The 11984-nt window shown below is 46.7% G+C and overlaps 2 protein-coding genes across 2 annotated transcripts in view; one reads left to right on the top strand and one right to left on the bottom strand.

Moving 5' to 3' along the window:
• Positions 1–6273: 6273 nt before the first annotated feature.
• LOC119274615 (probable protein phosphatase 2C 72) lies at positions 6274–10474 on the top strand. The gene is made up of 5 exons (XM_037555336.1): positions 6274–6712; positions 6873–7299; positions 7774–8141; positions 8763–8999; positions 9976–10474. Exons 2-5 carry the CDS (start codon positions 6975–6977, stop codon positions 10222–10224), a joined length of 1179 nt encoding a protein of 392 aa, XP_037411233.1. The 5' UTR covers positions 6274–6712; positions 6873–6974; the 3' UTR covers positions 10225–10474.
• A 226-nt stretch (positions 10475–10700) lies between these two features.
• Positions 10701–11984, bottom strand: part of LOC119274611 (putative magnesium transporter MRS2-G) — a 2812-nt gene continuing 1528 nt past the window's right edge. The window contains exons 3-4 of the mRNA XM_037555324.1: positions 11566–11850; positions 10701–11246 (exon numbers count right to left, since the gene is read on the bottom strand). Coding sequence (XP_037411221.1) covers positions 10965–11246; positions 11566–11850 — 567 coding nt within the window. The 3' untranslated portion in view covers positions 10701–10964. The remainder of the gene's footprint in view (positions 11247–11565; positions 11851–11984) is intronic.

The raw sequence follows: 11984 nt of genomic DNA on the forward strand, positions 1-11984 counted from the left end.
CCGCGACGACACTTCGGGGTCGCCCGCTTCTGGAGCGGAGGAGTCCAGGGGAGGCGTTTCGCTCTCCATCATCTTTGGAAGAAGATCCCCCGAAGACGAGCTCATTTGAGAGGGGCTGAGGCCCGAACTGCAAGATAGATGCGGTGGTTATTTTCTCAGGGGAAAAGATAGCATACCCTTACTATTGAAATATTTTGGATCACTTACGACTCGTTGGAGGGTTGATCCCCACGCGGACTCTATGCGGCAAAAGCACCCCCCAAGGCAGGACCCTAAGTGGGAGACCTCTTCTCCCGTTTGGAGGCTTCGGCTTCCGGATTCTCGAAGGTAGTCCTTTTCCTCCCCCGATTGTCCTCCTTCGTGGAGACGCTCGTTCCCTCGGTTGGAGCGGATAGCGATGGGGGCCCGCGTCCGCCCGTATTATCTCCCTCGGTATCTTCTTTCAAGGGCTCCAGGCAAGGTGCGACCTTGAGCATCTTCTCCAATACTGGATTTTCCAAACCCTCGGGGAGGGGGCCGAACACTGAATCATCTTCGCCTTTGTTAGACAGTCCTGGTCAAAAAGAGAACTCTCAGAAATAACTTCGAATAAAAGACAGTGTGTTCGGCTAGAGGATTTCTTACTTGTTCGGCGGCGCGGTTACTGCTCAGGCCCACGTCCTCGGTGATATCCGGACATTCCACTTGAGGTCCGAAGAATGACTTGTACATCTCCTCGTGCGTCAGGCCAAGGAAACTTTGAATGGCATGTGGCCCCTCTGGGTTGAACTCCCACAAGCGCAGGGGCCGGCGTTTGCAAGGCTGGACTTGACGAACCAGCATAACTTGTATTATCGCAACCAAATTAAAATCTCCCTAGAAGAGATCTCGAATGAGGCTTTGCAGTATAGGCACGTCCTTGGCTGGACCCCAGCTCAGACCCCTACTAATCCATGACATCAGTTGTGGTGGGGGGCCCGGGCGGAAAGCGGGGGCAGCCGCCCACTTGGCACTTCTGGGAGCCGTGACGTAAAACCACTCATGTTGCCATAATTCGGACACCTCTGGAAAGGAACCTTTTTGCCATGGAGCTCCTGCCATCTTGCCTATTGATGCACCTCCGCACACTGCATGTTGCCCCTTGATCATCTTCGTTTGTACTTCAAAGGTCTTGAGCCACAGGCCGAAGTGAGGGGTCACACGGAGGAAGGCCTCACACACGACAATAAATGTCGTGATGTGGAGAAAGGAGTCCGGAGCTAGATCGTGGAAATCTAGCCCGTAATAGAACATCAAGCCCCTGACGAAAGGATCCAGAGTGAGGCCTAGACCTCGGAGGAAGTGGGAGACGAACACAACGTTCTCGTTGGGTTCGGGAGTAGGGACGACCTGCCCTTGAGCAGGCAGTCGATGCGAAACCTCGGCGGTCAGGTATCTGGCCTCCCTCAACTTCTTAATGTCCTCTTCCATCACGGAGGAGGGCATCCATCGGCCTTGAAGGCTGGATCCGGACATGATTGAAGATCCGGAGCACCTAACCTGGGCTTTGGGTGTTAGAACTCGAGGCAGAGGAAGGATTCGATTGAGCACGAGAGAGAAAAAGCAAAAAACCCGTCCCTTTATAAAGAAGGTGAATATCAAGCATCCTCTCCGTAGCCGTTTAGGACTTGCCTATAATCTAGGAGTCCTAGACACGGTTGGGTTACCCACACCCGTATTGATGAGAATCCCGTAATTGGGGGAACACGATCTCCGCTTCGGCAAGACGTGTCACGAAACCGCCTCGCGTTATGTGTGGAGCTGGTTGAAAGAAACGGTTCGAATAATCACCGGTCTGTGACGTAACGTCATGCTGCCAAAACAAGCCAGCAAATTAGATCTGCGAAAACATTATTCTCTCTACGGTGAAATGTGGAACTTATTTTGCAGGGTCGGACACTATCCTCGTATTCAAATTCTTCTTTGATGTATTCGGAGAAGGAAACCGCCTTGCAATGCCGAAGACAACTGCGCGCCGGACTCATCGTCATTGAAGCCTGGTTCAGGGGCTACTGTGGGAGTCCTGGATTAGGGGGTCTCCGGATAGCCAGACTATCTCCCTTGGCCGGACTATTAGACTATGAAGATACAAAATTGAAGACTTCGTCTCGTGTCCGGATGGGACTCTACTTGGCATGGAAGGCAAGCTAGGCAATACGTATATGGATATCTCCTCCTTTGTAACCGACCTTGTGTAACCCTAACCCTCTCCGGTGTCTATATAAACCGAAGGGTTTTAGTCCATAGGACAGCAATCACAACATACAATCATACCGTAGGCTAGCTTCTAGGGTTTAGCCTCTCTGATCTCGTGGTAGATCTACTCTTGTAACACCCATATCATCAATATTAATCAAGCAGGATGTAGGGTTTTACCTCCATCAAGAGGGCCCTAACCTGGGTAAAACTTCATGTCCCTTGCCTCCTGTTACCATCCGGCCTAGACGCACAGTTCGGGCCCCCCTACCCGAGATCTGCCGGTTTTGACACCGACACCCTACAAGTTGCAGAAGCAGACTTAGGAATTGTTGCATGCATAAAATCCATGTCAGGAAAGTAGCGGCCCTTTAACACCCTTGCACAGAGTGAGTACGGATTGATTAAAAACCTCCGTCCGTGTTTGCCAAGTAGCGCAAGGTTAAACTGGTGAGGTTCTCCAAAACCCATGCCTCCCTTGCATTTCGTTGTCGCTAGATTCTTCCATGACACCCAATGCATTCCATTCTTGTCAAGAGAGCTACTCCAGAAATATTTAGCCATTGGAGAAGTAAGATTCTTACCAAGTTTTTTAGTGAGCAAAAAGGTACTCATCGAGTATGTGGGAATAGCTTGAACCACTGACTTTAATAAAGTTTCCCGTCCGGCACAAGCCAATAGGTTCTCAGACCATCCTTGCATCTTGCTCCGTGCCCTATACCCGATGTGATCAAAAGTGCCACTGTTAATACGACCAACAACTGTTGGCAGCCCCAAGTTCCGTGCCCTATACCCGATCGTAGGCCTTCACCATATCTAACTTGACAGCACAAGCGAAATTATTCCCTTTCTTCCTCCTCTTCATAGTATGCACACTTTCGTATGCCACTAGGACATTATCAGTTATCAGCTGTCCGGGGACGAAAGCACTTTGCTCTTCACTAATAATCATATCCATATATGGTCTCAACCGATTAGTAATACATTGAGCTACAACTTTATATAAAATCGGACTGAGAGCTATGGGCCAATATTGTGCAATTGACTAGGGGTGTCGTACCTTGGGGATTAATGTAATAGAAGTGTCATTCACGTTTGTTGGTAGTTCACCTCCATTCAAAAAATCTAGCATTGCTCGGGTGACATCCTCACCAATTAAACTCCAATGTCATTCGCAGAATCCCGCAGCGAAACCATCTACACCTGGTGCTTTAGAGGGGGCCATTTGAAATAAAGTTGCACGGACCTCTACCGCAGTGTATGGTTCGGTAAGTTCCACACTCATATCCAAAGGTACCTTAACTGGAACGTGATTCAGCAGTTCGGTCGCATTCGAGGAACCTTGAGAATCATAAAGGTTCTCATAGAATGCTTGCACCTCACTCTTGTCCTCGACTTCATTAGCACAAACTGAACCATCCTGTCTACGCAATCCTTGGATTCTGTTCAGTCTCTGTCTTTGCGCTGCCTGTGCTTGGAAGTAAGAAGTATTGCGGTCCCCCTCACGTAACCACACACCCGAGAGAGTTATCGCAGCCACGTTTCTTTCTGCTAGAGCGCCTCCCGCAACTTACATACAGTAGCTCGTTCCTCCTCAGTCAGTCCATGACAAACTGAACGACATCTAAGTTTATCAAGTCTTCTCTGAAGCTGCCTAACCTTACAGGTGAGGCATCCAAATTCCCGCGACCCCCATGGCTCTAGTGTTCCCCTTAAGAGATCAAGAGAACCAACTATGCCTTGGAGCCCCGGGCCATGGGGAGCTTGCTGCCACGTTCTTGTGACAAGCTAATCATAGTCCACATGTGAAGCCCATACATTTTCATATCTGAATTGTTTCTTTGCTCTCAACATGTTTGGAAAATTCTCTTTTATTTCCGCTACAACAAAATAGTGATATGACTCTATGGAGGGTAGATGTCTGATCCTAATATGCTGAAAGTGCCGGAACTCCTCATTTGCAAAGGCTCTATCAAGCCTTGCCTTAACATTTACTACACCTGCCTGACGGATGTCCCAGTATAAGCCGTGCCTGACCATCGCAAACCTTCGAAGGCCACCTCATCTGTTACTTCATGAAAAGCCCGCATCTGACTCTCCGGCCTTGTTGCTCTACTAAAATGCTCACACGCATAGAGAGTCTCGTTAAAATCACCCACACACATCCAAGCCGAATGCGGCAAGGCATGCAGTGTACGCAAAAACCTCCAGCTATGATGACGATCCTCAGCTCGAAGCGCTCCATAAAATCCCGTGAACCTCCACTCGAAAGAGTTTTGGTCCTTGTATTTCACCATCACATCTATGTGTCCAGAACTGAAATTCTTCAGATCGACAATTACATCTCTGGTCCAAAAAAGGCCTATGCTCCCACTTAGACTAATACTATCAACAACAAATCATCCGCCAAATCCAAGATGATTATGTAACTCTTGCACTCTCTTCCCTTTGATTTTTGTTTCCAAGACAAAGAGAAGAGTGGTTCCTTCCAGCTTCACTATGCTGCGAAGCTCACAAACTGCCTCGGGGTTCCCAAGCCCCCGACAGTTCCAACTAAGGCAACTCATTTGGCCGGGCAGGACCGATCAACGGTCTCTGTCGAATTTTATGGTGTAGGCTTCTTTTTCTTGGGATCTTTTACAAACCTGCCATCCTCGTCCTGTGCAGCTGCATTTGAAAGTGGGTCCTCATGAGCAGTAATGCTCGTACCGCCCGTAAGTAGGAGCTGCTTCGGCTTATACACAGCTGTTGGGGCGTCCTTCCTCTTGTTACATGGCTTGTCTTTGTTCTTCACTGGCAAGGTCACCTCCGTCTCATCATCAGGTCTGGCTTTGGTGCTCGAATTCCTAGTTTCTTGCTTGTTGCTTGGGTCCGAGCTCTGGCCCCTAGATGAATTGTCACTAGATGCTGGTTTCTTATACTCCTCAGGAGCTCGCAGAATCGGGCCAAAGGGTAGTTCACCCTTCTCATCTCTGGTGCCCGGGGTCTGACTATAAAGTCCAGGGTGCCCGACTCGCCCACATGAGAAACAGAAGTAGGGTATCTGCTCATATTGGATGTCATATGAATCTACCCTCTTCCTCCTTGCTGAATCAATGAGTATCTATCTTCAGAGCGGTTTGTTAACTTCAACTGAGACCCTAGCTCGAAGATAACCACCATTATGATCAAACTTTGCACTTTTGGCTCCCTTGTCAATCATCCATGCGATGGGTAGGGACCATGCATCATCCCTTAAATTGTAAGGCAGATTAAGAACCCTAGCCCACACCTGGAGCCGATCAAAACTGACTTCGTCTGGGTGCATGTGTTCGTCGAACTCGGCCAGAATTACCGTGTTCTTACTGATATGCCACGGTGATCCAATCCAAACTCTGTCTCGATCTCTCTGAGTCTCAAATTCTGCGACGAACATGTTCGTCCCTACCAAGCGGAACCGCAAACCCCTCGGATTCCCCCAAGCCGGTCGAAGCGTGTTGCCAATGGCATGGATGTGATATTGATTGCGGTGGAGAACCTTGCCAGCCAGTAGCCACTTCACCTGGCCGCCCTCAGCACAATCTCGATCACGAGTGGGGTAGCCTCTTCCTCGGAGATATCCAGCTTCCCCAACGCTTCCTCTAGCAGTGACTTTGCTGATCTAGAGTTACTGGAGCCCCCCGTGCGTACCGTTCGGCGGAGAGGATGTAGCCATCGTTTACGCCGACTTGCTCGAGGCAGCCCACCGATCTGAATCCGCGGCTGCCGATTTGTTCCACGTCAAACCCTAGAGTCGCCGCCAGAAGCGCCTTAGGGTTTCGACGAAAAAGTCGGTCGAGCGAGCGAACATAAAAAAGCCTTTTTCTTAACAGGTGCCCATATGAATAAAGTATATGTACATGCGTTTGTAGAGGCGATCGTCAGTGTGTACGCATGAACGTTTGATTTGTATCATGCTTCTTTTTATAGTTTATAAACAAAAAACTTTTTTCTTCGTGTGTAAAGATAAGAAAGGCAGCCAGAGAAAACAGGGGAGAGATTAATGGAAGCATTCCACGAAATAGTCACCACCCCGGAATGAAATTAGGTCCTATCGCCTTTGCCATTGCCTTGCTGGCCCCGAGCCCCCTCGCTCTCTCCTTGGGTTGCCTTGTTCGTCTTCTCTCTTGCTTGCTAGTCCTCTCTCCCTCTCTCTTTGCTGTGGAGCGGAGAAGATAGAGAGATTCCCTGATCTGCTCGTCGATCGAGCCTGCCCTGCCTGCCTGCAAAATTTGGCAGCGCGAGAAGGGAGACCGAAAAGGAGAGCGGAAAAGCGCATCTTATTTTAGTCTCCCCGCCTCAGCTTCGCGGTTGCTTCGTCTGGATCCCGGAGAGGAGCCCACCTTGTTCCATCAAAACCCAATCTTCCGCTTGCTCGAGATCGATTGGTTTCCAGATCCAAGCCCGCCCCTCCCTCGTTGCGAGATCGCAGGAAATCTGGGCGCGCGGCTCGGCAGGAAGCTAGCCATCCAAGAAAAAGGTGAGTTGTTCTTTTCTTGTTTGGTCCCTCGTCTTGCAATGCGTTTAGGGTGTGGTCGTTCTTGGCGATCTCTCCCCCTTCGATCGCGCAGCGTCTGCCGTGGATTGATCGGGCTCTTGATCTTGGTGTTTGTGCTTGTGTTGGTTGGCTTCGATGGCAGATTTGGCGAGGCGAAGGAAAGGGGAGAGGATATCGGGAGAGGAGGCGAATAGACATGGCTTTTGTGAGGCAGCGGGCGATGGGGAGGTGGCGGAGATGAGGGATGCTAGCTTCTGCGATGGATTACCTGAGATCTTGCTGGGGTCCGACGTCGTCGCCGGACGGGCGCCCTCGCAAGGGGGTGGATGCGGCCGGCCGGCAGGACGGGCTCCTGTGGTACAAGGACGCAGGGCAGCTCGTCGCCGGCGAGTTCTCGATGGCCGTGGTCCAGGCCAATAACCTGCTGGAGGACCACAGTCAGGTAGAATCTGGGTCGCTGAGCACCACGGATCCCGACCTGCAGGGCACCTTCGTCGGCGTCTATGATGGCCATGGTGGACCGGAGACGGCACGCTACATCAATGACCACATGTTCAACCATCTGAAGGGTAATACCTCAACCGTTGCTGCGGCTCTCCTGTTGTAGAACTTAAACTAGAAAGGATTTTACATCAAATGTCAGTCTAGCTATGCTATACGATCCATAGTTGTATTGTTTCCCATTGCTAGACCTGCAAGTGTCTGTGATTGATGCTGATTGTTCTCAGCCATTTTTCTTCCCATGGAAATAGATATTTATTGGATGCCTGCATTGCATAGGATATAGTTCTGCTTGTAGTAAAACAGAGAACAAACAAGCGCAATTTAAATGATGTTTTGTTCAGAGCAGTTGCCTACTTTGTACTATATTCGATCCTTGGTTGATTTATTTTACTTCCAAGTATAATGGAAGCACATTTATTGTTGACTGTAGAGTGAATAAATGATAGTGTCGTTTACTCACCTTCACGTCATACTATGACATGTTTGAACCACATGTCAATCTCCATTAGTTCCCTCACATGATGAACTTCCTTTTTCAGTATATGCATCTGAGCAGAAGTGCATGTCAGTGGAAGTAATTCGGAAGGCTTTCCGAGCGACCGAGGAGGGATTTCTCTCTCTGGTCAGTAATCAATGGTCGGTGAGGCCGCAATTAGCGGCGGTAGGCTCTTGTTGTCTAGTTGGTGTGATTTGTGCTGGAACTCTCTATGTTGCAAATGTTGGGGACTCCCGTGCTATTCTGGGGAGACTTGTCAAGGGAACTGGAGAGGTTGTGGCTATGCAGCTCTCAGCAGAACATAATGCATCCTTTGAGGAGGTTAGGCGAGAGATGCAGGCAATGCATCCTGATGATCCCCACATTGTGATCCTGAAGCACAATGTTTGGCGTGTGAAGGGTATTATTCAGGTAAATGTCCGGAGTTCAAAAATTGCAACTGGCATGTGATCCATAGCTTGCTTTATACAGTCTTCAGACATTAGGCTTAACTTTTCATTATAGCCATAACTGCATTTAAATGCTGTGTCCCTATGCTTCTGTTAGAATTGTTGCTGCATGTTTTTACATTAGGCAAATTCTCAGTTATCAACTATACTTAGGTGTTCTTGTTGGATATTTTTTACCAGTGTATACAATCTGCAATAATGCAAGAGTCCGAGTCTTATAATTAGGTACTCCCTCCGTTCCAAAATAGATGACTCAACTTTGTACTAACTTTATACTACAGTTAGTACAAAGTTGAGTCATCTATTTTGGAACGGAGGGAGTATTAGCCAAGGCAAATACCATATTCAGCTGTTGAATGCATTTCCCTTGATGTTGATCCCGCAAATAAATTATTATGTATGCCTGTGTTTCTTAAAACAGATATGAGGTGTGCTAACCATGTGCAATATGGTCATGTGCATTTCCTAGACGAATCACTTAATCTGCTGTTGTCTCTTGCATAGCGTTACTGCTTAGTCCCTTCCCAAATGCCATGCAATTGCTTCTGCTGTGTATCTCACATGGTAGGATAATGTGTTGCAGATAACAAGGTCCATTGGAGATGTGTATCTGAAGAGACCAGAATTCAACAGAGAACCTTTGCATAGCAAGTTTCGGCTTCCAGAAACTTTCCGGAGACCGCTTCTTAGTTCCGAGCCAGCAATTACTGTACACCAAATACAGTTAACTGATCAGTTCATCATTTTTGCATCTGATGGACTCTGGGAGCATCTTAGTAACCAAAAAGCTGTTGAGCTAGTCCACAGTAGTCCTCGTAATGTATGTGCTCTTATCTTATGTTTAGTTTGTGTTACTGGGTTCTTTGAAAGCTAAGTGCTAGTTCATGCATTCTTTTTCCAAACAACAAAGTACGTATTTCTGCTTTTGTAGTAATTTCATCGTTCTTTGGATGATGTTTCTGTTGAGGTAAGTGGACATATTTTCTTTCTTATAAGGAATTAAGGGAACACTAGATATGAACATCTTTAGAACTCATTCTAAGTTTTGATAACATGTAACAGTTCTGTAAGTACATAGTATAGACATATTATCATGCTAGGGTATATTAGATTTTGTTCGCCTGCCATGATGGTTGCAACCGACTTAAATGGCACCAAGTTATCGATTTTGTAGCACTTCCGCAGTTGTTGGTGTTTTAGGTACTTAAATTTGTCTGTAGCAAAATGTTGTTTGAGATAACAACAGTGGTTTAGTCCCTAGAAGTTTGTGTTTCTCTGCCGGTCCTGGATTAGGTCATGTCTGCCTAATGTGGTATAGGTTATATTGTTGATTATGTATGTCCCCCTTTTCATGTCACTTCGCTGATTGAAGGTTACATGCTTAAACTTCAGTCTGCAAATGCCTGGTTGTTCGCTTATTGAGGAGATATTTTGTAGCAGTTATCATCTTCAGAGCTCCTTGTTTTTTTTCCGAGGGAACCATTTTTAGATCTCTTAAACATCTGCATTCTTCATTGAAGCATTGTGAATGAGCTACTTTACAACTGATTCATTTATATTAATCACACCTTTCCTGAACTATGGCGATTGTCACCTCACCAACTAACCAATGTAGACATGTTACTGAATCTCACTTCACATTTCAGTTTGCAAACAGACCATGTAGTAGGACCCAGCTTCATTATGTCTAAACAATCTTGTTCTCATATTCTACTAGTCTTGTGTTCCTTCATTCATTTCGTAGAACAGCATTGCTTTCTTATTTTGTTAATGTTATCGTAACTTGTATGTTTCAGGGGATTGCTCGAAAGCTAGTGAAGGCTGCAATGCAGGAAGCAGCAAAGAAGAGGGAGATGCGGTATTCAGATCTCAAGAAAATTGACCGTGGAGTGAGGCGCCACTTTCATGATGATATAACGGTCGTTGTGGTATTTTTCGATTCGAATGCCATAGCCATGGATGCCTGGAGCCGTCCCACAGTTTCTCTGCGAGGTGGCGGCGTTGCCCTCCCAGCAAATTCCCTTGCTCCATTCTCAGGTTCCTAGCCTTTCACTGGAGTCAAGAAGACACGAAGGCCAGAAAAGAAATGGTGAAGAAGACAAGAAGAGCAGCAGCCACGGTCAAGTGTAGTGCGTTTCCTGTGCGTTCTCGCAACAAAAAAAAAAGACCTTTTAGATTCAACCTGGTTACTAGTGTACTGATAGCGGCAAGGTATAAGATTAGATTATTCTTAGTGTACATTCTCCGGATCGTCTTGTGATAATAGTTCATCTCATCACCATTTCATTTTGTTTAGCCCCTCACAAAGTGCTGCATCTCAAGGCTGGCTAATCTTGGACATGTAGCAGGTTGCTTTCTTGATGCCTTAATCTGCTGAGCTCTGATCAACACGATCTACAACGTTATTCTGTTGACAAGTCACATGTGAACTTGCACATATTGAACGGTTCTTGTCACATCGTTCGGAAAGCAAGCATGATAAACCTAAGATCTTGCAGCATCGGTTTTCTGTTGCCAAGAATAGCCAAATCTGGTGCCAATCTATTAAAAAGCAGATGAACTGACGTACTCGTATAATTTATGGCAATGAAACATCACAGCATATTACTCACTCTGTTATCTACTACTACAAAACATGAACACACAGAGTTTCTCCCTAACCCAACAGGCACACCTCTGCCCTTCGAGGGCTTGCTCCTTACCGGAGGCCAGAGAAGCAAAAGTGTTTGCCACCTTCAGAATGATGAGCTCTCTCACCATCTTATGACTCGCCTTCACTGTGAGTTCAGGGACCGAGCAACTTCTTCCACCAGGCGTACCCTAACAAAACAACGGAGATCACAAAGCAGCCTGACGATGTACCTCCGACAAATGGCCAAAAGAAGCTGCCATCTGTGTCATAAAAATGGCATGGAATGTTCATCGCAAATGCCCCAGCTATGAAGGTATTGACGGCTATGCCGAAAGACGCGATGGTCAGCGTAAGCTGAAGTTGGATCAGTTCATTTCGCTGGTTGTCGAGTTGAATGTTGACGTAGTCTTCTGTGTCATCAATATACTCTCGGACCTGTTAAATTTCCAAAGGAGAAATCAATGTACACATCAAGATGAGTAAGAAATAAGAACCCAAATAACTCGACCAAAATATGCTCCTAATAATGAAATAATTCAGCATATGATATCTTGCTGCCTCGAGTATCAACTGAGCCCTGTGTTTTGCAGAACAAAAGACAATTTATCTGTGCAATTACACTCTCGGAAATGGAACAACAACTAAATTCCACATGATTACTCAGCACCAAATACGTACAATATCAAGAATTAAGATAAGCCAGTGTTAAATAGCTCAAGAAAACAGTAACAAGGCTTATGTCGGAAGGACTAACCGATAAAATTCTGTTGCGAATTCCATCCAGTTGCATGAAGTAGGCCTCAAGCAACATCTCTAGGTCTTCCACATCGTTATCCAAATATATACTGGTAGCAATGCTCACACTGCGCCGAAAACTGGAGTTCAGCCTCGGCAGACTTGCTCCTGCGGGAACAATGCTATTGGAAGCAGCAGACGTCATTATAGCCTCAACCTGCTGATTCTGTGCTTGCTTCCTTGTAAGATAAAGATGTGCCATGTCTTCATTATCATCTAGAAGATGTTCTATCTCATCCCTGACCTAAGAAGAGCAGCATGTGGGTTATCATCAAGGTTCTCAAAACTACAGTAGAAATTCCCAGTAGCAATACACTGTAAGCAATAAGATTGAGAAGCTTAATGGCGAATAGAAGAAAACCAAAAATGGTCAACTGC

The sequence above is a fragment of the Triticum dicoccoides genome, chromosome 1A (assembly GCF_002162155.2).
Source record: "Triticum dicoccoides isolate Atlit2015 ecotype Zavitan chromosome 1A, WEW_v2.0, whole genome shotgun sequence".
Taxonomy (NCBI): Eukaryota; Viridiplantae; Streptophyta; class Magnoliopsida; order Poales; family Poaceae; genus Triticum; species Triticum dicoccoides.

Bases quoted from the DNA above. Each gene is read 5' to 3' on its own strand.
- LOC119274615 (XM_037555336.1), top strand. From the start codon at position 6,975: ATGCTAGCTTCTGCGATGGATTACCTGAGATCTTGCTGGGGTCCGACG. The intron at 7,300-7,773 runs GTAATACCTCAA...TTCCTTTTTCAG, and splicing joins CATGTTCAACCATCTGAAGG to TATATGCATCTGAGCAGAAG. The intron at 8,142-8,762 runs GTAAATGTCCGG...AATGTGTTGCAG, and splicing joins GTGTGAAGGGTATTATTCAG to ATAACAAGGTCCATTGGAGA.